Source organism: Leptonychotes weddellii, chromosome 16 (assembly GCF_054177405.1).
Source record: "Leptonychotes weddellii isolate Sample4059 chromosome 16, ASM5417740v2, whole genome shotgun sequence".
NCBI classification, from domain to species: domain Eukaryota; kingdom Metazoa; phylum Chordata; class Mammalia; order Carnivora; family Phocidae; genus Leptonychotes; species Leptonychotes weddellii.
Genome location: NC_138384.1, coordinates 45809867 through 45831293, shown reverse-complemented (window position 1 = coordinate 45831293; position 21427 = coordinate 45809867). Strand labels below are relative to the sequence as shown.

The window sequence follows — 21427 nt, the reverse complement described above, 5'->3', positions numbered from 1 at the left end:
TGATGATGCTTTAGAATTAGAAGGAACTCAACGAATGTTGAGTTAACGTATGATTGACACCTCTCTCCTTCCATAGCGAGTCCTAGGAGGATAGGTAAATGGAGGAACCTCAGTGGTAAATGTTGGAAGAACAGCGAGGAGATCAGTGTGGTTAGAATGGACCGAATTTGGTAGGGAGGCAGGAGTAGATAGATGGTGAGGAGGTGAAAAGGTAGGGGGATGACCTCGGATATGGGGTCTGTTGGACCTATGAAGTGATATGGGGTCTGTTGGACCTATGAACGTGGCGCCTTGTCCACCAGAGGGCGGCTCGCAGCCTCAGCCTGGTGTTTCAGAAAACTACAACTCCCAGCGACCCTCGGTGAGCGCGGCTCTTCCGAAGCAAACAGTGAAGTCCAGTGGCCGCTGGGACTTGTAGTTCGCACGGGGAGCCCCCGTAGGAAGCCGAGGAACTCATTCCCAGGTCCCAAAAAAGTGTGGAGCTGGGTCCTTTCCGCCTTCTTCGGTCTCCATGGTGATGATTCCGGCGAAGGCCCGGGATTTGGCAGCGGCTGGGGCCCCCTTCCTACTCCCGCCTCTTCACCATCTGCTCCACCTTCACACCTGGCCCGGAGCCGCGGCCGCCGCCTCCGCACCCGGGCCGGGAATTCTGCCGCCACAGGGTGGCGCTCGTGGACGGTTCAGCGGGCTACTCCTTCCTCAGACCCAGAAGTCCGGGTCTCCAGCCCCTCCTTCCTCAGACCCTGGGGTCCCAGCCCCCAGCCTCCCCCTCCCCGGGGGTTTCGCAAACATAGCCAAAACTGTGAGACCCAGAGACCCAGCGGGACAAGGCAAGAAACGGGAGGCCGTGGCGGGCAGTGGCTGCCGGGCCACCGGGTCCGTGGCGCCCGCCCGCCTCGTCGGCTGCTCCCTCCCAACCTCCTTGAGGGCTTGTGCCACCTCATGAAAATTTAATCCCAAATGCATTTGCGGCCCGACTCAGGGAGGCGGTGAGGAAAGGAGCACACTCCCGGGGCTTGGATCTGGAGGTGGACTGAGCGTCGGGGAGAAGAGCTGGTCTGGCGAAAGGAGCAGGGGCAGGACCCGGGCCGGAGAAATAGTCCGGGTTCAACCCCAAAGGGGCAGGGCTGGCAGAGATGGAGTAAGAGGGCGGGGACAGACCCGAGCAGGAGGGGACACAACTCAGGGGGCGGGGAAAGAACTCAGGGGGTGGGGACAGAACTCGGACCGATTCCACGGGAAGGGGGCAAAAATTAGGTCAGGGACGGATCTCAAGGGAGGGGACCAAACTCAAGGGGCGGGAAGAGAACTCGGGAGAGTAGGGACGGAACTCAAAGGGAGGGATAGATTCCAGGCTGGTTGGGAATTATGGGGGTCGCTACTGGGGACGGGCGTATAACTGTCAGGGATGGAACTCAGAGGGGAAGGAAATCAAGGATGAAGGAACCAGGAGGGGCATGGGACCCGAGGGGAAATAGAACTGGGAGGGGATAGAATTTTAAAAAGGAAAGATGGAAACAGGTGGATGGAAGTCAAGAGGGAAGAAACCGGAGAGGGGAAGAACTAGAGGGGACAATGGGTGGATCAAAATGGGGGTCGGAATTCAGGGGTAGAGAATTCCCTGAATGAGAAAAGCACCCTCTGAATGAGGAAGTTGAACTGAGGATGATGAGGGATGGGGATGGAAATCGGGGGGCGGGATGTGGAACTGGAGGGCACAGAAACTCGCAGGGATAGGGCTGGGAGGATGAGAACGCAGGAGATGGAACCGTAGGGGACGAAAAGCAAGGACGAAATTAGGGCGAACTAAAAAGGAGAGGGAAACCTCAGGTGAGCAAGAGAACTCGGGAGGAGAGAAAAGAGATGGAAGGAGCTGGGGGGATGGAACGGGGGGGAGTAACTCCGGGAAGGGATAGAATTGGGGCGATGCAACTCAGAGGAGCAGTTCAGAGCCCAGAGGCGTGGTCTTGCAATGGAAGGGCAGGAACAGAACCTAGCTGGAGGGCTGCGAAAGGGGGCGGGACTAGAATATAAGAGGCGTGGTCTATCGAGGATGGGCGGGGTATCGCCACCGCCCGCCCCGCCCCCGACGCTGAGTCCAGCTACAGCCCCTAGGCAGCCAGCACACGCAGCCTCCTTCCCCCCCGAGCGGAGCTGCGGGGCCGGCCGGGCCGGGGCGGACCCCGGGAACCCGGACGCGGCCGCCCGGGCCCGCGGGCGGGGGGATCGGCGGGGGGACCGACGGCAGGGGCAAGCCACCATGGAGTTCCGTCAGGAGGAGTTTCGGAAGCTAGCGGGTCGTGCCCTCGGGAGGCTGCACCGGTGAGCGTGGTGAGGGTCCTGGGCGGGGAAGAGCCCGAGGGTCCGAGGAGGACTCACATTCCCACCTGGGCCTGGACGGACAGATGGACGGGCGATACCCGTAGATGGGGGTTCCACCCATCTGTCCGGTTTTCTCCCTCCTTTTTGACCGTCCCCTCTCCCTGGTCCAGTCTCATCCATCATCTCGTTCATTTTTCTGTGCCCCACCCCACCCCAGACTTTATCCTTTTTTCCCTGGGATTGCATATCTCCTTCTCTTTGGGTCTCTGACCCCCTTCCCCACTTTTGGTTTCCGTTCATTTATCTTCACTCTGCCTTCTTTCTTCAGATCTCTGCCCCCTCTCTGGGTCTCTGTCCCCGCCTCTCTAAGTCTCTGCTGCCCTCTCTCTGGGTCTCTGACCCTTTCCTTTTGGGTGTCTGTCCCCCTCACTCTGGGTTTTTAATCCCCCACCCTGGGTGTCTCCATCTCCCCGTGTCTTCTCAATTTCCATCTCTCAGAGTTTAATCTGAAGCTAAAGCGGATTGGGGCCCATTGGTCCTTGTCCTTGAGGAGAGATAAGCTGGGAGGAGAAGCCAGGGTATCCTGGGTCTCTGGGGGAGAAAGAAGTTGCAGGCCAAAAATGAGGCTCCTGGGATACTGCAGACTTCCCAAAGGATATAGGCTAGAGCTAAGACGGACTTCCTTTCATCCAGGGAGATGACCCCAGTGATTTGGGTGTCCCCCAGGGCAGTCTGGACACCTCCCCCCAGCCTCTCACCCCCAACCCCAGCCCTGGCTCCAAGTCAGATAAATTACTCAGCTGCGGAGAAGCCTAAAAATATCTGGCCACAGTGCGGGGAGGAGATGGCCCCATCAGCACCCCTGCTGCCATTTCCTCGTACCCTGTCCCCTTGGCCCTGACCCCATCTTTAGTTGACCCTCAGTCCATCTCCTTAGGCCATGCAAGTCCTTCTCTAAGACAAACACTAGTCCTGCTCGCTGCAGGTCACCTCCTAGTTCCAAAGGTCCCCCATCCTCTAGGAACTGAAGAGATGGGAGTAAGGCTGGACAGAAGGGAGGGGGCAGGAGGATGGTGCAGTGGGGGGAGGGGGAGCTGAGATAACCTCACCCCTTCTTTTCCCAATCTTCCAGCCCCTCCCCACCCTTTTTCTCGCCTCCTTTCACGAGTTTCTCAAAATACATCAGTGCGAAGTCAGGAGAGGGAGAGAGACGTGCTTATGGAGGGGGCTGGAAGGGGGGTGGTGGCAGGAGGGATGTGTTCCTCAGGCCCCCTCCCTCAGTCCCTGCTTCTCAGCTTCTCATCTGTGCCTGGGTTTCTCTCTGTCTGTGCCTTACCTTCACCTCTCTGAGCTGCCTCCTGAGCCCCTGCAGACCCCAGAGCTCAGAGCTCCCACCAGGATACTCACCAAGGAGTTGGAGTTTGAGAAGAGCACTGCGTCGGAACCCTGGGGTTCACTCCGATGGTCGGAGAGAGGCAGGAATGCCCTGGATCGGACATAACACCACCCTGATACCATTTAATCTTTTAGACAAAGCTGGGGAAACTGAGGCTTAGTTCGAGAAGGGGGAGAAATGCACGGATAAGTACAAGTGTCATCATTTGAACCCAGGCCAGCCCCTCCCAAGCCGGGGATGGAGGCTGCAGTTTCCTCGAGATGAGATGAGTGATCCTAGAGTGGGTGGGGAACTCCGTCAGCCCAGGAAACAGACGGTAACCCAGAGCGACTTGGGGCAAGGACATGGGAGGAAGGGGAATGCAGGAGAGACAGGAGCCAAGGTGCCTCCTTCCTGAGAGCCAGGCCTTGGATGGGGCCATGCGGGGGGCCAGGAAATTATCAGGACCCATCAGTACTCTGGTGTGTGACCTTGGACGTGCTCCTTCTGCTTTCTGAACCTCCGTTTTTCCTTAGCTGTACAATGGGAAGAGAGTAACAAGCGACATAAGGGGACAGAGGCTTGGGGGGGCAAGGGAGCGGACAGAGAACCCCAGAGAAGCAAAGACAGAGACCCAGAGAGGGAGACTGCGACACCTTCTTCATTTTGGTGAACTGCTTCCTAAGTGTAGCTTCTCCTCGTCCTCAAGTCCTCCCCAGACCCGAGTTCCAGGCACCCAGGAAGGGGAGGAGGATCTCCCTCCAGGTTCTCCCCTCTCCGTTCTTGTCTTCGGGGGAAGCACTTGGGCCACATCATCTCTGCGCCCTTGGTTCTCGTATCCTGAAATGATCAGTATCAGCTGGAGTTTCCCTCTCTGTAACCTCACATTCTACCCCTGCCCCCATTTTCTAGATGTGGGAGACCGAGCCCCCGCCACACCCCATTTGGAAAGCCTTGGTTAGAGATCAGACACATTGGAGTATTAACAACTGAGTATCAAATTTCAGGGGCTGCAAGCACCTCCTGAGTGTCAGGGTTGAATAGCGTCTGATAGGGGCCTGGGTCAAAGTCTAATCCCACTGGCAGGCATGTTCTGATGCGGGGTGAGGGGCAGTCCCTACCACCCTGCACTTTCATTCTGGGGCATCTATTCCCCCTCTCTCTGGCTCTCATTCCTCGCCCCTCCTGGGTTCTGTCCACTCCCCAGGCTCTTTCTCCTACCCCCATTTCTCAGCGCCCCCCCAACCTCCTTAAGTTCTAGGATGGGGAGGGTGGCTGTGTTCTCTCATCTCTTCCACCCGCCTCCCCCCAGACCGTCTGGCTGTTCTTTCCTCCCCCGTCCCAGTCTCCCTCGCCTCCATCTGTTCTAGCCCCTTCCTGGGATCCAGCCCGATCCTCTGGCTGCGTACCCGCCTCAGAGAGGGGCCGAATCTCACAAATCACGTCCCCAGCTTGTCTCTCCTCGGTCCCCCGGTCTCTCCATCTTTCTCGCAACGTTCTGGGTCTCTGCAACTATAGCTTCTCTTTTGGGTTCCTGTCCCCACCTATGTTTGGGTCTCTGTCCCCCTCCATCTCTCAGTTTCTGTCCCCTTCCCTCCCAGGGTCTGTTCTGTTCTCCCTTCTCTCTCTGGGTCTCTGTCCCTCCTTCTCTATTTCAGACCCTTTTGTTTCAGCCTCTGTGCCCCTCCCATCTCTGTCGCCCTCCTTTTCGGTCTCTGCACACCTGTCTCAGGGCACCTCTCTTTCCCGGAAGCCACTCTCTAGGTGTGAGGTGGCTCTCCAAATACCCTATCCATCATCACAGACTCAATCCCGGTTCCAGAACGGGCGGGGGCGAGAGCCACGCTGGGGACTGAGCCAATCCCCCTACCAGGGCCATCTGTCCCTTGCCAGGACATCACCCGCCACTCCCCCCTCCCTACCCTCTAGCTGACAGCCTGAACTCAAGGTTCCCCAGGGGTGTCTGGCTGGGCTGCTGGATTCCAGGGACCCTGACTTCTCCCCACCCCCAGGGAATGGGCTTCCGGTGGCTGAAGGGAGTCAGCTGGATGTCAGCCCCACACCTGGGGCCTGGAAGCAGGGAAGGGCATGCCACTGGGGGCAGGGGAGGAGGGCGGTCGGTATATATAGCAGACGTGGCTGAGAAGCATCTGTTCTTTTGACACCTTTGCTGAGGCATCTCCTTAGCGCCTTTTGCTTCCTCAAATAGACTCATATCTGGGAGAGGGGGGCTGAAGAGTCTCTGGGCCTCGGGGTGGGGGCTGGCGGCACAGGCTCTTGGATCACCAAGTGTAGTTTGGGGTCTAAAACTCCTGAGTCGAGAGATAACGGGGCTGGGGGAAAAGGGGACTGAGGACCTCCACACCGGAGTCTGCAGGAGAAGGGGGCTGGCAGCGTGAATTTCTGGTCTGAAGCGTATGGAGAGAGGGTGTCCAGGTTCCTGGATCCTGGGTGTGTGTGTGGGGGGGGAGATGGGAGCTAGGGCCTGGACTCCTGGGGAAGGAGGGAGTGCGGGCTTAGTTCATCCTTAGAGTCTTGAAAAGCAGGAGGTTTTGCCCCGGACTCCTGTGTCGTGGGGAGGAGGGGGCCGCGGGACTGAACTTACGAGTCTTCGACTCTTGCTGCCCCGCAGCCTTCTGGAGAAGCGACAGGAAGGTGCAGAGACGCTAGAGCTGAGCGCTGACGGACGCCCGGTGACGACGCAGACCCGGGACCCGCCGGTAGTGGACTGCACCTGTTTCGGTCTCCCTCGCCGCTACATTATCGCCATCATGAGCGGTCTGGGCTTCTGCATCAGCTTCGGGATCCGCTGCAACCTGGGCGTGGCCATCGTCTCTATGGTCAACAACAGTACGACCCACCGCAGGGGCCACGTGGTGGTGCAGGTAGTTCAGGGGCGTGGCCTGGCACGCGAGCCCACTTCGCCCTGCCCACTCCCGCTGATGACGTCACGGTCCTCCGGGCGGAGCCCAGGCCGAGCAGCCCCGCCCATCCGAGCACCCCCTGCGGCTGGCTCCCTTCTGCCTCAGGGCTCTCGGCTTAAAGCCGTGCCCAGCTCGAAATGAAGCCCCGCCCCTATTTATTTCAGGTCCCTGATTTCCAAATGCAGACTCTGCGCCAGCACTGGGGTTCCTACGTGTTGCCCCTGCTCCACTGTAGGCCTCCTAGCAACTTTGCTCCACCTGCCACCCACGCCTGTCCCACGGTCACATCCTAATCCCAGTCCCATCGCGGGCTCCACCCTGAAGTTTGATCCTGACTTTTCTGAAGTTCGGTCCCTGCTACATCCCGCTTCATCTGCTCTGGCCTTTACCTAAAGCCCGCCCGCCCCATCTCAGACTTTCTCCCTATTTTATCATTTTTTAAATATTTTTTTAAGTAACCTTTACACCCCACCTGGGGCTCGAACTTAAAACCCCGAGATCAAGAGTTGCATGCTCTACCGACTGAGCCAGCCAGGCGCCCCACTTTTTGCCTATTTTAATTCCGGTGTAGGCCGTGCCTCTGCCTCAGGAAAAATTCCTGACTTAGGCACTGGCCTACCTCGCCCCTTTGGCTACTTCTCGTCCCTGACTAGACCCCACCCAGTCACTCCGCAAACAGTTTCTTAGGTTGGTTAAGAGAAGTAAGTGGAGACAGAGTTCCCACCCCACTGACGGGCCCCTAGACATTCGGAGAAGGGGCACGGAGGCGGGGAAGCAGGCCGAGCGAGGTTTCCGGGCCGCGACAGGCCGAGTTGCTGGGGTAGTGCGGCCCGGCAGCCTGCGCGGGCAGAATTGGGAGGAGGACGGCGTGGGCTCTGATTGGCAGGTGTTTGGGCGCGAGAGGGGTCCTTGTTGCTGATTGGCTGAGGGACTAAATCTGTCTGTGCTGATTGGTGGAGGGGCAGAGCCTGGGGTCAGGGCCTCTGGTTTGACGTACGTTTTGGCCCGCAGAAAGCTCAATTTAACTGGGATCCAGAGACTGTTGGCCTCATACACGGCTCCTTTTTCTGGGGCTACATTGTCACCCAGATTCCCGGAGGATTTATCTGCCAAAAATTCGCAGCCAACAGGTACAGGGCTGGGGTCTCAAGGTGGGCGGGAACTACGTAGAGGGTGTGGCCTGGCATTTCGGGGCTGACGCGGGGAATGGGAGGAGCCTGGGCTAGGGGGCGGGGTCTTAGAGAAAGGCGGGGCTTGTGGTTGTGGAAGGTGGGAGTTACAGAGGTGGGGGGATTCTGGAGGACCACAAGGCCTGGCCCGCCGTGGGCAGACAGAGCAGAATCCCAGCTTTGGCGGGATAGCTAGACCCTATTCTCGTACTATGGACTCTTCCTACCAGGGTTTTCGGCTTTGCCATTGTGGCTACATCCACTCTAAACATGCTGATCCCCTCGGCTGCCCGAGTCCATTATGGCTGTGTCATCTTCGTGAGGATCCTGCAGGGGTTGGTAGAGGTAAAGCCCTGCTCCATATGACCCTGTGCCTGTTCTCACTCCGCCTCTTCTCGTTGACTTTGGTTTTCTCCTTCCTAGGGGGTCACGTACCCTGCCTGCCACGGCATCTGGAGCAAATGGGCCCCGCCGTTAGAGCGGAGTCGCTTGGCAACAACAGCCTTTTGCGGTGAGAGGAAGGGGCTAGGATCCAGACATGCGGGTCTGAGGGAGGAGGGACTGTGGCCTGTACTTCTGTGTCCCCGAAAGGCAGGGGCTGGGAAGCCCCATTCCCGAATCTGAGGATAGATGAGCCCGGTCTACATCTTGCGTCCTCCCCCTTAGGTTCCTATGCTGGGGCGGTGGTCGCGATGCCTCTCGCCGGGGTCCTGGTGCAGTACTCCGGTTGGAGCTCTGTGTTCTACGTCTACGGTGAGGGGCCCGGACGCCTGGGTCCGGGTGGCGCTGGGGCGGAGCGAGGCCGGTCGTCACCTCGCTTCCATCCCCCTCCTGACCCTCCCCAGGCAGCTTCGGGATCTTTTGGTACCTGTTCTGGCTGCTCGTCTCCTATGAGTCCCCAGCTCTGCACCCCAGCATTTCGGAAGAGGAGCGCAAGTACATAGAGGACGCCATCGGCGAGAGCGCCAAACTCATGAACCCGGTCACGGTCAGGGCCCAAGCCTGCGGGGGCGGAGGCGTGGTGGGGCAAGGAGAGATATTCAGGCAGGGAGGCAGGAGAAAAGGGGGCTTCGAGCTTCCACAGGGTGTAGATCGCGGTGGGTTCCTGTAGACTTTCAGAAGAGACAGGATGGGGAGGCGCGGTGGGCGGGGCTAGAACCTAGGAGGCGGAGCTAAAGCGCGGGGAAGAAAGGATTCGCAGGTGCTGAAGGCAGGGCTGGGTGGTGAGGTGGACAGAACCACTATGGGGCGTGGTTAAGCCCGCAGAAGCGGGATTTGAACGTGGGGGTTTTCTTAGACCTTGGGGTGAGTGAGGCTAGAATTAGGGGGCATAATGGAACGGAAATAGACTCCTGGCCTCACTTTTATGAGTTCCTGAGGGTCATCGTGGGATCCGGACACCTGTGCACCTGAGGGGCAATGTAGAGGCGGGACACCTGCATCCCTGAAGTGTCACTGTGAGGCTAGGCTGCCAAGGTCCCCACAGGGACATGGTCAAGTTGGCGCCCCTGGAGATTTTAGTGAGGTCGGGAATCCTGGGTCTCTGTGGGACTATAATTGGGTCCCTGAAGGGACACGGAGAGCGCCCAGCCCCGGTCTCTCTCTTAGCGGCCTCTCCTCTCCACACCCTCCCCCCCAGCAGAAGTTTAACACACCCTGGCGGCGCTTCTTCACATCCATGCCAGTCTATGCCATCATCGTGGCTAACTTCTGCCGCAGTTGGACGTTCTACCTGCTCCTTATCTCCCAGCCCGCCTACTTCGAAGAGGTGTTCGGTTTCGAGATCAGCAAGGTTGGGCCCCGGAAGGAAAGGCAGGGGGCGCAGCGGGGGGAGATGGAGCAGCCGGGCCTGGATCCCAAGAGGTTGGAACGAGGGACAGGGAGGAGCCAAAGGTACATGAAGCGGGTGGAGATGCCGGGTCAGCCGTCCCTGAGCCCTCGCTCTGTACGCTCGCTGGTGCAGGTGGGCCTGGTGTCAGCGTTGCCTCATTTGGTCATGACCATCATCGTGCCCATCGGCGGCCAGATCGCGGACTTCCTGAGGAGCCGCCGGATCATGTCCACAACTAATGTGCGCAAGTTGATGAACTGTGGAGGTGAGTGGGCCGGGGCCCTGCGCGGAGTCTGGGACAGCCCCGGGCGGGGCGGGACCCCGGGAGGATGGAGGCGGGGTCAGGGGCGTGTCCAGAAAGGCGGAGCCGGGGTGAGGCCGGGCGTAGATGGAACAGAATCTCCGGCTGCTCTCTCGAGGCCCACCCGGTGGAAGGGCAAGGCGGGTGTGACTATCCCGGTGGAGCACCAGCGAGACCAAATTGGGTCTGGCGGGGCGGGGCCTACACGGGACTGGGTGGAGCTGGACGGGAACTAGGCGATCAAGAGGGGCTATGAGTGGGGCACCTGGAGAGACAAGGTCTGGGTGGCCTGCTGCCTAATGAGTGAGAACCGAGGGAAGGTGGGGGGTGCACCGGTGGGGCTCGGACCCTGCGTCTTCAGGGCGCGCGGCCTAGTCAGGGAGTGGGGCCATGGAGGGTCCAGCCGGGGCCGTGGTGGCTCTGGTGCGCGTGGTCACGGACGTTAGGGAGGTGAGGGTTTTGGTTAGGGCGGGCGCGGGCGGAATGCGGGACGAGGCAGGCTGAACCGGCACAAAGCCAGGGACAGGCATGGAGGTGGCTGGGCTGGGGCGGAGGGAGGCGGGCTGGAGAGGCGGTGTGGGGCGGCGGGCGCTCAGATGAGACGGCCCTCCGGCCCCCGTAGGCTTCGGCATGGAAGCCACGCTGCTGCTGGTGGTCGGCTACTCGCACTCCAAGGGCGTGGCCATCTCCTTCCTGGTCCTCGCGGTGGGCTTCAGCGGCTTCGCCATCTCTGGTGAGAACGGCGCGGGTCTGCAGCTTGGCGGACTCGGGACAGCTCTGTAGGGAACTTCCTGGCTCAGGAAGGGGACCTCCCAGGCTCGCAAAAGGTGGTCTGGAAAGAGCGGGAGGGACGGGGGAGGTTGCGATGGGAGGAGGAGCGGCTCCGCAGGAGTCCCTCCAGTGAGGTTCAATGGGGAGTGATGCCTTCTGGCTTGCCTCGCCAGGGTTCAACGTGAACCACCTGGACATCGCCCCGCGCTACGCCAGCATCCTCATGGGCATCTCCAACGGCGTGGGCACGTTGTCAGGCATGGTGTGCCCCATCATCGTGGGTGCCATGACTAAGCACAAGGTCCGTGCCCCGGCCCTGACCCACTCGCCCCCCCCAATTTGTGTATGGGGCCTTCCTGATGGGCTTCGCCCTCGCTGGGCTCCATCCCTGCCCTCTTCTGGTCTCCTAACGCTTCGCTTCCCGCTGGATCTGTCTCCCTTTCTCTGCACTCAGATTCTCTCTCCACCTTCTGTGTCTCTGTCCTCTGACCTCACCTTCCCCTTGTCCCCCCACAGACTCGGGAGGAGTGGCAGTACGTATTCCTAATTGCCTCCCTGGTGCACTATGGGGGTGTTATCTTCTATGGGGTCTTCGCTTCCGGGGAGAAGCAGCCGTGGGCGGAGCCTGAGGAGATGAGCGAAGAGAAGTGTGGCTTCGTTGGCCATGACCAGCTGGCTGGCAGTGACGAAAGCGAAATGGAGGATGAGGCTGAGCCCCCCGGGGCTCCCCCCGCCCCGCCTCCTTCCTATGGGGCCACACACAGCACAGTTCAGCCCCCAAGACCCCCACCCCCTGTCCGGGACTACTGACCGAGTGCCTCCCACTGAATGGCAGTTTCCAGGACCTCCATTCTACACATCACTGGCCTGAGTGACTGTCAAGGAACCCCAGTTCTCTCTGTCCTGCTGCAGGCCTAAGAAGCACTCGCCCTCTTCTTCCCCAGTGCTGTCAAGTCCTCTTCCCTCTCAGGGGTAGTGAAGCTGCAGACTGGCAGTTTCAAGGATACCCAAATTCCCCTCAAGGTTTTCCTTCTCCACTTGTTCTGCCTCAGTGGTTTCAAATCTCTCCTTTCAGGGCTTTATTTGAATGGACAGTTCAATCTTTTACTCTCTCTTGTGGTTTTGAGGCACCCTTCCTCTGCCCTTTAACCCCGGGGACTCTCGGGCTAAGCCCCCGAGACTACTCAGCTCTCCTCGCCTTTCAGAAACATTCAAGGTCTTCCTCTAGAAGTTACAAACCTCTGCCGATTCCATTTTGCATTCTCCAGGTTGGATTAACCAATCGCCCATCCCCGCCATTCTAGGGATCGATTCTCACCAGCGTTTCTGAGGGAGAATGGCGGTTTCAAGCCCCCCCTCCGCCCCGCACCCCTCCTTCCACCAGCAGGTTCTGCTGAAGCACCAAATTCCCCAAGACCTTCTCCCTAGCTTAGCACAATGTCTAGGGAAGCAAGATGGTGGTTTTAACATTAGGCCTCCTTCCACCCCCATGCACTTTTTCTGACACATTTTCAGGTCTAAATAGTGGCTGCTCAAGTCCATCAACTCAATGATGTGAAGCCACCACCATTGAACTTCCCCATGGTGGTTTCAAGATGCCCCTCTTCCCCCTAATTCCTTGCACTTTATTCTCCTGGGTGGTTTCGAACTACTCTTGTTTTCTCAGTGGCCATTTGTTGTGTCCCTCAGGGGCTAAACGACTCAAAATCTGGGATCCTTCCCCTCTCAGACTCCCCTCTTTCGGCTTAGAATTTGGGGACCGTATGCAGGAGGAGTCACAGAATCCCAGGAAAGGGAATGGGGCTGGGGGAGAGGGGTGTTTTCCCCGGAGCAGGGTAGTCTTTGTGTCTCTGTCTCTGTGACTGTAAATCCTGCCCTGCCTCACTCCCAATAAAATGCTTTGGTGTACACACTCAGTCGTCATTGGCCATGGCGGGGTCACAGGAGCCTGGGCCCCCAGCTCCCTCCTCCCTCAGACCCAGAATTCCAGGGCCCCAGCCCCCTCCTCTCACAGGAAGCAGGCCAGAGTAGGGGTCTAGCCGTGGGAACACTTGATTTATTCGGCCTCAGACCGTGTTCTCCGGTCACAGCGAAAGCATCTCGGTATGTTGGACCTCCTACCCAAGAGGACTACTATGCAGTAAAGCACGCCAGGAGGACAGGACCTCTGGGTCCTTCCTCCGTCTGGGGATGGCGCGGGTCTGGCAGGACGCGAGTGGGGCTCACACGAAGTTGTTGGGGAGCGTGGTGGGGGAGAGCGACTCCAGGCTCTGGGGGCGGTTCCCGCGGGGAGGCGGGGGTAGCTTGGGCGGCAGCGGGGGGGTGGGCGGCGGCTGTTTGGTGGCGATGTGTGAAGGGACCCAGGCGTCCGGGGCATAAAAGTAGAGGTCGTAGGGGTCCTTCGGGGCTTCCAAATGCATAACTGTGGGAGCAAAGGGGCGAGGGCATCACTAGGCAGACAGGGCCTGTCCCCTCTGCTGCGCCGCTGGCCAAGGAGAAGGCGGGAAAGAGGATTCGACTGTTCTTTGGAACTGGGTTTTCAAATTAAAGGGCGAGGCCCCCAGAATCGAAGAGGGGGCGTGGCGTCGGCGCAGCAGGGCGGGGCCTGCAGTGGAGAGGGCGGGGAATTCAGGGTTCCACGGGGAGGGGGAAGGGGCGGGGCTTGTGGGGACCTGCCGCCCCCAGCCTGTTGCAATTCCCAGCTGGGCTGGGGGCGGCGCTGGACGTGTGTCGCGGGGGAATTTCGGAGAATTGGGGGGCAGGATCATGGAGGGGTCGGGGCTTCTATCGACCTTGGGTGGGGGACCTGTACTTTTTGGCAGGGAGCCCTAAAGTGCCAGGCGAAACCGGGTTAAGGAAACGTGCATTCAAGGAGAGGGACGCAATGAGGGTCGCTCACCAGGTTCATCTCCGTCGTTTGGAAGCCGGTGGTGTGCGAAGGGCCGGTGTCGAGCCGCCCGGCGGTAGAGACACCACAGCAGCAGGAAAATGCCGATCAGCAGTCCGGTGCCCGCGAGGAAGAGGCAGAGGGCCCCGCCCGCCACGCCCCGGGGGCGCCCCACCAGGGTCACGCCTGAAGGACGAGGGCCCAGGGATTGAGCAATCTAAACTCCCAGCCCCCACTTCCAGAGACCCAGGAGTCCCGGCCCCCACCCCCTTCCACTCTCAGACCCCACATACCAGCCCTCAGCCTCCTCCCGCCTCAGACTCAAGAGCCGGGTCCTCAGTCTGCCCTCTCCGAGACCCAGGAGTCCTGGCCCCTGGCCCCCTCCTCCCTCAGACCCAGGAGTCCAGTCTTGGCCCCTCACCGGTCTCCTCCACTCGTTCCACCACGATGATAGTGCTGACTCTCTCACCTCGGCTGCGCCGCTGCGGGGCCCGCGGAGTGGCAGGGGCTGGCTGACTGGGGGAACCGAGAGGAGCAGGGGGGCCCGCAATCCGGGCTGAGGGAAGAAGGGCATCAGGTCCTTTAAGGCTAGAGTTCTGGGAGGCCTTCAGTTCAACTGTCCCAGGAGAAACTGACGTGGGCAATTTAAGGGAGTCAGGCTGGGTCACTGCAGGGGTTTCTGGTTTGGGACTCAGGGGCAGCTCATTTAGGGCAGTAGCTTTGTCCTTGAAAGGTGTAGTCGTTTCTGGGTGAGGACTGGTGGAGATCTCAGGGTCAGAGGTCATGGGGTTCTCTGTTGCATTTTGGTACTGGGTTGTGGGGGATTCTGTTTGGGGAATTTCAGTGGGTCTGGGATTGTGAGTTACATGGGAATGCCCGTGGGGGGTTTCAGTAGAGTCCGGATGGAGGGTCTGAAGGAATTCAGAGTTTGGGGTTTCGGTGATGTCAGGGCTATAGGTTTCTGGAGATTTGGGGTGAAGAGTCTTGGTGGGGTCAAGATGTGGGGTCTCAGGGACTTCTGCATGTGAGATTTCGGTGGAGTTAAGTTTGGGACTTTCTGAGGATTCTTGGTGTGGAGTTTGGGTAGGGTCAGGGCTTGGGGTCTCAGGAAATTCTGGGTGTGAGGTTTTGGAGGGATTAAGTTTGAGGGTCTCAGGGGATTCTGGGTTTGGGATATCAGTCGGGTCAGGTTTGGGGGTCTCAGAAGGTTCTGGATCTGTCATTTTGGAGAGGTTAATTTTTGGTGTCTTCAGGGAGTCTGCTATTGAGGTGTTGAGTGAGGTAGATTTAGGGCTCTCAGGAGACTCTGGATGTGTGGTTTCTCGGAGGTCATGGTTGGTAGTCTCAGTGAAGTCAAGGCGGGAGGGCTCAGGGGAAACTGCATGAGGTGATTTGGAGGGCTCGGGATAAGCAGTCGCAGGGGAGTCTGGGTTAGGCAGGTCTCCAGTGGAATTCTCAGAAGCAGGAGGGGAGGTCTGAGAAGGGTGGCCCATCTCAGGGAAGTCGGAGCCTGTAAGCGGCGAGGCCGAAGGGTCAGCCTTGGAACCCAGCCGGGCGAGGAGGAAGACGAGGAAGAGGATCGGGCTGAGGGATTTCATAGCTCTGGGAGACGCCTATAGCTGCGGGGGAGCGGGAAGGAAGGGGTTAAGGTTGGAAGTCTCCCGGGAACCCCGGCCCACTCCCGGAGGCCACGCCCACCACCCCAGGTGGGCCGAGATCCCGCCCAGCTTGGCGCCCAGGAAAGGAGGGGAACCCAGCTGCAACTCCGTGAAGGCTGTGGGGTCGTAGCCGCCATAGCTAAGGGAGACTGAGGCGCGGGGCTTCTTGGGAGTCGTAGTTAATTTCCTTATCTGTTTCCCCGAGGGGGTCCCAGAAAAACTGGGAAAGACCTCAGACCTCTCCAAGCCCTCAGACCTCCTCGACTTCTATTTCAGAGGGTGTAGACCTCCAAGGGGACACAGGATCCCTTCCTCCCCCCACCTCCCGAGGGCCCCGGGGACACCTTCACTGCACAGTTGTTTACACTAGAGGAGGCTCAGAAGGAATGGCTGGGGGCTGGGGGCCCCCGACATGCCTGGATCTGAGGGAGCAGGGAGACTCCTGGGACCTGGGTGAGAAGGCTGCTGGGGGTTTACCCCAGTTTCCAGAGGGTGGAGGGCACCGTGGGTCTAAATTCCTGGTTCCTTAGAGAGGAAAGGCCCGAAGGTTCAGATGCCTAGAATTTTGAGGGAGAAAGTTTAGGGGGGCTGGGTTATAGGGGAGAAAGGAGACAGGAGTCTTGAACTCTAGGGGACTGGGAACTCCAAGTCTTGGGCCCTCAGCAGATAGGGGTGTAAGGTTCTGGATTCCTCAGCCTGCCCGGAGAGCTGTGGGGCAAGACTCTGGTCCCTCTGTTTATTGAGGATGGAGCTGAGATCCCAGGCTCTCAGGACTGGTCTGGGGCAGAGACATCTAGGTCTGTGCTCAGGTGGAGGTGGGGGTGGCAGATACCTGGGTAGGACAAGGTCACTTGGGGCCTGGGGTCTCTTACCTGCTCAGTGAGGTCCAAGATGACAGCAGGTGAGCAGTGCTGGACGCAGAGATCGGTGAATGCTGCAGAATGGCTCTGGGAGGGGCAGCAGGAGGTAGGGTCCCAGGGGCGCAGGTGACGCACCTGACCCCCTCCCTGGGGATCCTGGGAGCCTGGCTACAGGCTTGTGCTCTTAAAGGGACAGAGATAAAGAACATCATCTCTGGAATAGGGAAGGGAGTTAGGGATTGGATCATCTATCTGGTGGAGGGATGTGGCCCAACCAAGCTATGTTTTCTTTGAAACCAGGGGTCTAGGGGTGTCTGGGTGGCTCAGTCAGTTAAGTGTCTGTCTTTGGCTCAGGTCATGATCCCGGGGTCCTGGGATCGAGCTCTGAGTCTTGCTTGTGCCTGCGTGCTCTCTCTCTGTCAAACAAATAAATAAAATCTTAAAGAAAGAAAGAAACCAGGATTCTAGGCCATCTGCCATCTCCTACATGCAAACCCAAGAGTCTAGATCCCTGGTGCCCTTTTACTTCAAGACCCAGAAGGGAATCCAGGTTCCCAAGCCTCTCCTCTCTGGGGAACTAGGAGCCCAGGGTCCCATGTCTTGCCAGTCAGATACCCAGATTGTTACTGCCCTTTGGGACTTTGGAACCTTGGCCTACCTCCCCCTACTGTGTAGAGAGCACCCTCTTAAGAGCCAGTGTGAGGGGACAGGGCTTCACAAAACCCCCCAACTCCTCCCCGGGAAGGCTTAGACCCATGCGCAGGGTGGGGCGGGGGCCCTGGTCTGTCTTTCCCCTCTTTGCAGAGTTTTGCCTGTCACTTTACCTGCCTTCAACCCCCTCCCCCATACCCTTTGCCTTCTGCTGCCTACCCGCCTCCCCCCGCCCATCTCTCGCTCTGTCTTTTTTGGTTCTCTGCTGCCTGGATTTATCTCTGGCCATCCCTGTGCTGGCTGGCTGTTCTTCTATCTCATGTCTTTCTCAGAGCCTCCTCCCTCCATCTCCAGCTGGCTCTTTGTCTTCTTCCCCCCTCTCTCTTCCTTCCTCTCCTTTCCTTCTTCCTCTGTTGCTTCCTTTCTCCCCGTCGGCCCTTTCCTCTGTCACTCTGTCTTTTCCTTCCCTCTCATGGTTCCTTCATCTACGCATCTCTGCTTCTCCCCACCAGTCCCTCCTCTGTTGCTTTCCCTGTCTCTTTCTCTGTGTCACTCGCTTCTGCTCTGATGGTCCCTCTGCCGGCCTCTATTTTTATCCCTCTGACACACCTCCTGTGTCCACTTCTCTGTCTGTCTGTCTCTCCCCCTCCTGCTTCCCCTCAGGTCCCAGCTCCTGGTCCCAATTAGTTGGTGGCTGCCAAGGCAAAGGCAGGGCCCCCACTCCTGGCTCCTCATTACCGCTGGCGGCTCCTAATGAGCCTGAGGGGAGGGGGGGCTGACCCGGTGCCCCCAGCCCCCTGGTCTGCGTCACTGCCCGCTGCGGGGGCTGTGGAGGCGATATAAGGGGGCTGCAGCCCGGCTGTCCGAGCCCACTGCGCCGTAGCGGGCCCTGCAAACGCGCCCAGGAGGTGGGTGGGTGGCGGGGTCCGGGGTTCTGGGCCAGGACGTGGGCCTCACTGAGCTCTTTCTTCCCTGTCTCTCCACAGGTGATGGAGACCCGCCAGGTGCCCAGGAGCCCACGGGTGCGGCTGCTGCTGCTGCTGCTGCCGCCGCTGCTCCTTGTGCCCTGGGGCGACCGCACTGCCTCGGGAGTCGCCCTGCCCCCCGCCGGGGTCCTCAGGTAGGAGCGGCGCCCAGGACACCCAGGGAGGGCCGGGGATTCGGAGAGGAGGGAATAGACCCAAGGAGAAAGGGGCACAGACATTCGGGAGAGAGGAGGACGGAGACCAGCGGTGGAGCGAGTTGGAGTGTGGACAGGGAAATCAGCACGAGGAAGAGATACAAGAAGATTCTGAGAAAGGCGTTGAGAGGTTTGAAAGGAGCCGAAGCAGAGCGGATTCGTTCCTTGAGCAAAGTTTACTGGGTTTTTAGTGTGTATCAGGCCGGGCGCTGAGCCCTGGGGAGGGGGTGGGGGGGGCAGGCATCGGACTCGGTCTCCGTACTCAGGGAGCTTCGAGCCCGGTGAACAGACAGAGACCCGTACAGAGGGAGACAGGGGGACAGAGGACAGACACCGAGCCACTCCACAGACTGTGCAAGGACGGGGCTTCGAATTAGCCGGCGGGCGGTACAGGTGGCGGCGGGCGGGGGTCCGGGACCTGCGGTAACCGCCTCCCTTGGTCTCCTCGCAGCCTCCGCTCCCCGGGCCGGGCCTGGGCGGGACCGGCCACCCGCCTGTCGCGGCGGAGCCTGGCGCTGGCGGACGACGCGGCCTTCCGGGAGCGCGCGCGGCTGCTGGCCGCCCTCGAGCGCCGCCACTGGCTGAACTCGTACATGCACAAGCTGCTGGTGCTTGACGCGCCCTGAGCGCCGCGCCCGCGCCGCTTAAATAAAGATCCTGCAGAGCGCTCGGGTCTGCGCCTCCTTCCTGCGCCCAGGGTGTGTGTGCGGGATACGCGGGCGGGACTTGCGTCGCTACTCCGGCGTATCTCGTCCCCTCAGTCCCCTCTCTCTTTTCTCTCCCCCCTTCCCCCCCCCAAATCATCTTTCCCTCCCTCCACTCCTATTCTCTGTCTGCGTTTCTGCTCTGCCCTCCCTCCAGGCCCCAGCTCTGTCCCCTCCTCTCACTCTGGGCCTCTGTGCCTCTCCACCTGCGTCTCTGCTCCCACCCCACCTGCGGGTCTCTGTCTCCTCTCTGGGTTTCTGTCCCCTTCTCTGGTTTCCTGCAACCTATCAGGTCTCTGTTTCCCTGAGTCTCTGTCCCCTTCTCTAGGTCTCTGTCCCTCTCTGGGTGTCTGTTCGCCATCTCTCTGAGTCTCTGTACTTCTGTCTCTTTTCACCCTCCTGGCTCCTCTCCCTACTCTTCTTTCTGCCTCTAAAACTCTTCCTTCCATTCCTAATCGCTTTCTTTTTTCTCTGCTTGATTCCCTCATATCTTTTCTTTCTTCTCTTGTTTCCCTCTCCCTCTTCCAGCTCTCATGTTCTCCGAATTTCGCCGTTTCCGCTCTCTTCTCACTTCCTGACTTCTCTCTGGGCGCAGTGGACAGATTGGGGGGGGTTGCCTCTGGGGTGAGATGTGCCTACCATTCAAGACCATGTTCCCCCAAACCTAGCTGTGTGGTATTGGGAAGGGCTGCTTAATCTCTGAGCCTTTTTTTCCTCATCTGAGGATTAACCGAGATACACCATGAGACAACTTCATCACAGCGCCCGCGAAGCAAAACGCTTTTGTTAGAAAAGGGTTTCTGCCTCTCTAGTAGCAGCCTCCAGAAGTTTGTTCAGGGTTTTCTGACTGCGCCCTTCCCGGGAGACCGTTGGGGCGGGAGGAGAGGACAGAGGGGACCAGGCGTCAGGCCCCCGGAGGCACAGGGCTGGGGCGCAGGTGAAGCGAAGAAGCAGCCAATCAGAATCGGTTTCTGTTTCTATCTCTGTCTCTCTCTCTCACTGGCGGCTCCCGCCAGCCCTTCAGTCCCAACGCTCAATGGTGACCATGGCAACCCACTCCGAGGGGTAAGCAGAGGGTTCTAAGGAGCGCGCCCCGGGCGCGGCTCGTGCGGATCGCGCGCTGATTGGTCTAGAGAAGAGGGCGGGGTTGCGCGCGTGGGCTCGCGGGAAGGGGGCGGGGCTGGCGCTGGGTGACTGGCAAACTCTCGCATCAGTTGTATTTCTGGGAGGCGGACCGCGCCCTAATTGGCCCTTAGGCTGTAGGGGGTGGACCTGCTTCTCTGTTACTCAGAAATACTGAATAAGGAAGGAATAACTATATTCCTCAACACCATCTGGAGTCGGCCAGATTTCATAAATAAGACTCTGAAAGTCAAGAGTAATTTCCCCAAGGTGTCAGCGCCAGTAAAGGACAATGGGGTAACTGGAACGCAGATCTGTGTGACTTCCAATCTAGACCTTGCCATTACTCTCATGGAGAAATGGGATTAAAGAGTTATAAGCAGTTACTATATGCTAGGCCCTCCTCTAAATATTGCACTCCTATTGGCTCTTTGACCCTCACAACAACCCCGTGAGGAGCCTCACTGGCTTTTGGCTGGAGAGCCTGGTAGCTGGGTCTTGGCCGGAACTCCTCCCATACTTCCTCCCTAGATGTCTTCCCTAGCGTTTGAGGCTTTTCATAAAATGGTGCCTGGAAGCCCTTCCCTCCCCACTCTCCTCGGCTCTCCCCAGGAAATTTCAGCAATTCCCAAAATGTCAATCACAGGTAATAACACGCAGAACCCCATCTCCAGACTGTGGGCTCAAGGCTCAGGGCTCTGGCCACTTACTGGAACGCTGACACTCCCCCCATCCCACATGAGCTCGGTGTTGCCCCAAGCCCACTCCTTCTCATGGGTTCCCATTTTGGAAATGCTCCACTGTCTACCAGTCACTGGGTCACACCCATGTGCTGTCCTCGCCCCTTTCTTCTTCAACCTCCTTCACAGCCATCAATCTCTGGCTCTGTCCTTCCTGCCCTGCCTCTCTCTGCCCTTCCCCTTCTTTCCATCCACATGCCCACCTCAGCTCAGGCCTCATCTTCTCCCACCTGGACCACGGCCCCAGCCTTCTCCCCACGTCCTGCCTCCAGCCTCACTTCGTATTCATCCCCCATGCAGGCTCAGAAGCTCTCTTCCCCACCTGGAGCTAATTCTGTCCTTTCCCTGCTCATAGCCCTTTTCTTGGGCACCTGAGAATCAAGTTCAAGCTGGTGTTCCAAACCCTTCATGGGCTCTTGCCTACCGCTTTTCTCACAACTCTGTCGCCTCAAATACTTCCTTGGCCCCCACACCCCCTTTTTTTTCTTTTTAATCCCAGCAACATGGTGCTTTCTACCTCTGCACACAGAGGCTCTTTCCCACCACCTGGTCTTCACACACACTATTCCCTTTGCCCATGACACCCTCCTTTGGTCCCTGCCCACTGTAACAAACTTTACTCATCTTTCAAGACTGCACACAGATGTCACCTAACTGGGACAAAATCTCTATCCTTCCAAGAGGGGTTAAGTGCATTTTCTGGGCTCCCATGGAACCTACAGCTACCTACCTCTATCATTATTTGCCTCTAAGTAGGGGTGACTCTGACCCTCCCCTGCTCAAAACTCTCCCAATGAAGCCTCTGTGGTGCTGAAACTGTTCATATCTTGACCTGGGTTTTGGTTTTGTGGGTGTTTGCATATGCAAAAACTCATGCACCTGATACTTAAGATTTGTCCATTTATCTGTATGTAAGTTGTATCTCAATTAAA

The 21427-nt window shown here is 58.8% G+C and overlaps 3 protein-coding genes across 3 annotated transcripts; 2 read left to right on the top strand and 1 right to left on the bottom strand.

The window, feature by feature from the left end:
- Positions 1 to 2179: 2179 nt before the first annotated feature.
- SLC17A7 (solute carrier family 17 member 7) lies at positions 2180 to 12601 on the top strand. Its single transcript, XM_006749273.3, has 12 exons — positions 2180 to 2322; positions 6330 to 6582; positions 7633 to 7751; positions 8021 to 8135; positions 8214 to 8301; positions 8457 to 8543; positions 8636 to 8778; positions 9433 to 9582; positions 9754 to 9886; positions 10545 to 10655; positions 10867 to 10994; positions 11210 to 12601. The coding sequence occupies exons 1-12, from the start codon at positions 2261 to 2263 to the stop codon at positions 11501 to 11503; spliced, it is 1683 nt and encodes a 560-aa protein (XP_006749336.1). The 5' UTR covers positions 2180 to 2260; the 3' UTR covers positions 11504 to 12601.
- Positions 12602 to 12782: 181 nt separating this feature from the next.
- GFY (golgi associated olfactory signaling regulator) lies at positions 12783 to 15242 on the bottom strand. The gene is made up of 3 exons (XM_006749272.3): positions 14002 to 15242; positions 13593 to 13766; positions 12783 to 13115 (listed from the first exon to the last, which is right to left on the bottom strand). The coding sequence occupies exons 1-3, from the start codon at positions 15176 to 15178 to the stop codon at positions 12916 to 12918; spliced, it is 1551 nt and encodes a 516-aa protein (XP_006749335.2). The 5' UTR covers positions 15179 to 15242; the 3' UTR covers positions 12783 to 12915.
- A 2496-nt stretch (positions 15243 to 17738) lies between these two features.
- PTH2 (parathyroid hormone 2) lies at positions 17739 to 18555 on the top strand. Its single transcript, XM_006749271.2, has 2 exons — positions 17739 to 17869; positions 18381 to 18555. Exons 1-2 carry the CDS (start codon positions 17739 to 17741, stop codon positions 18553 to 18555), a joined length of 306 nt encoding a protein of 101 aa, XP_006749334.1.
- The last annotated feature ends 2872 nt before the right edge of the window (positions 18556 to 21427 follow it).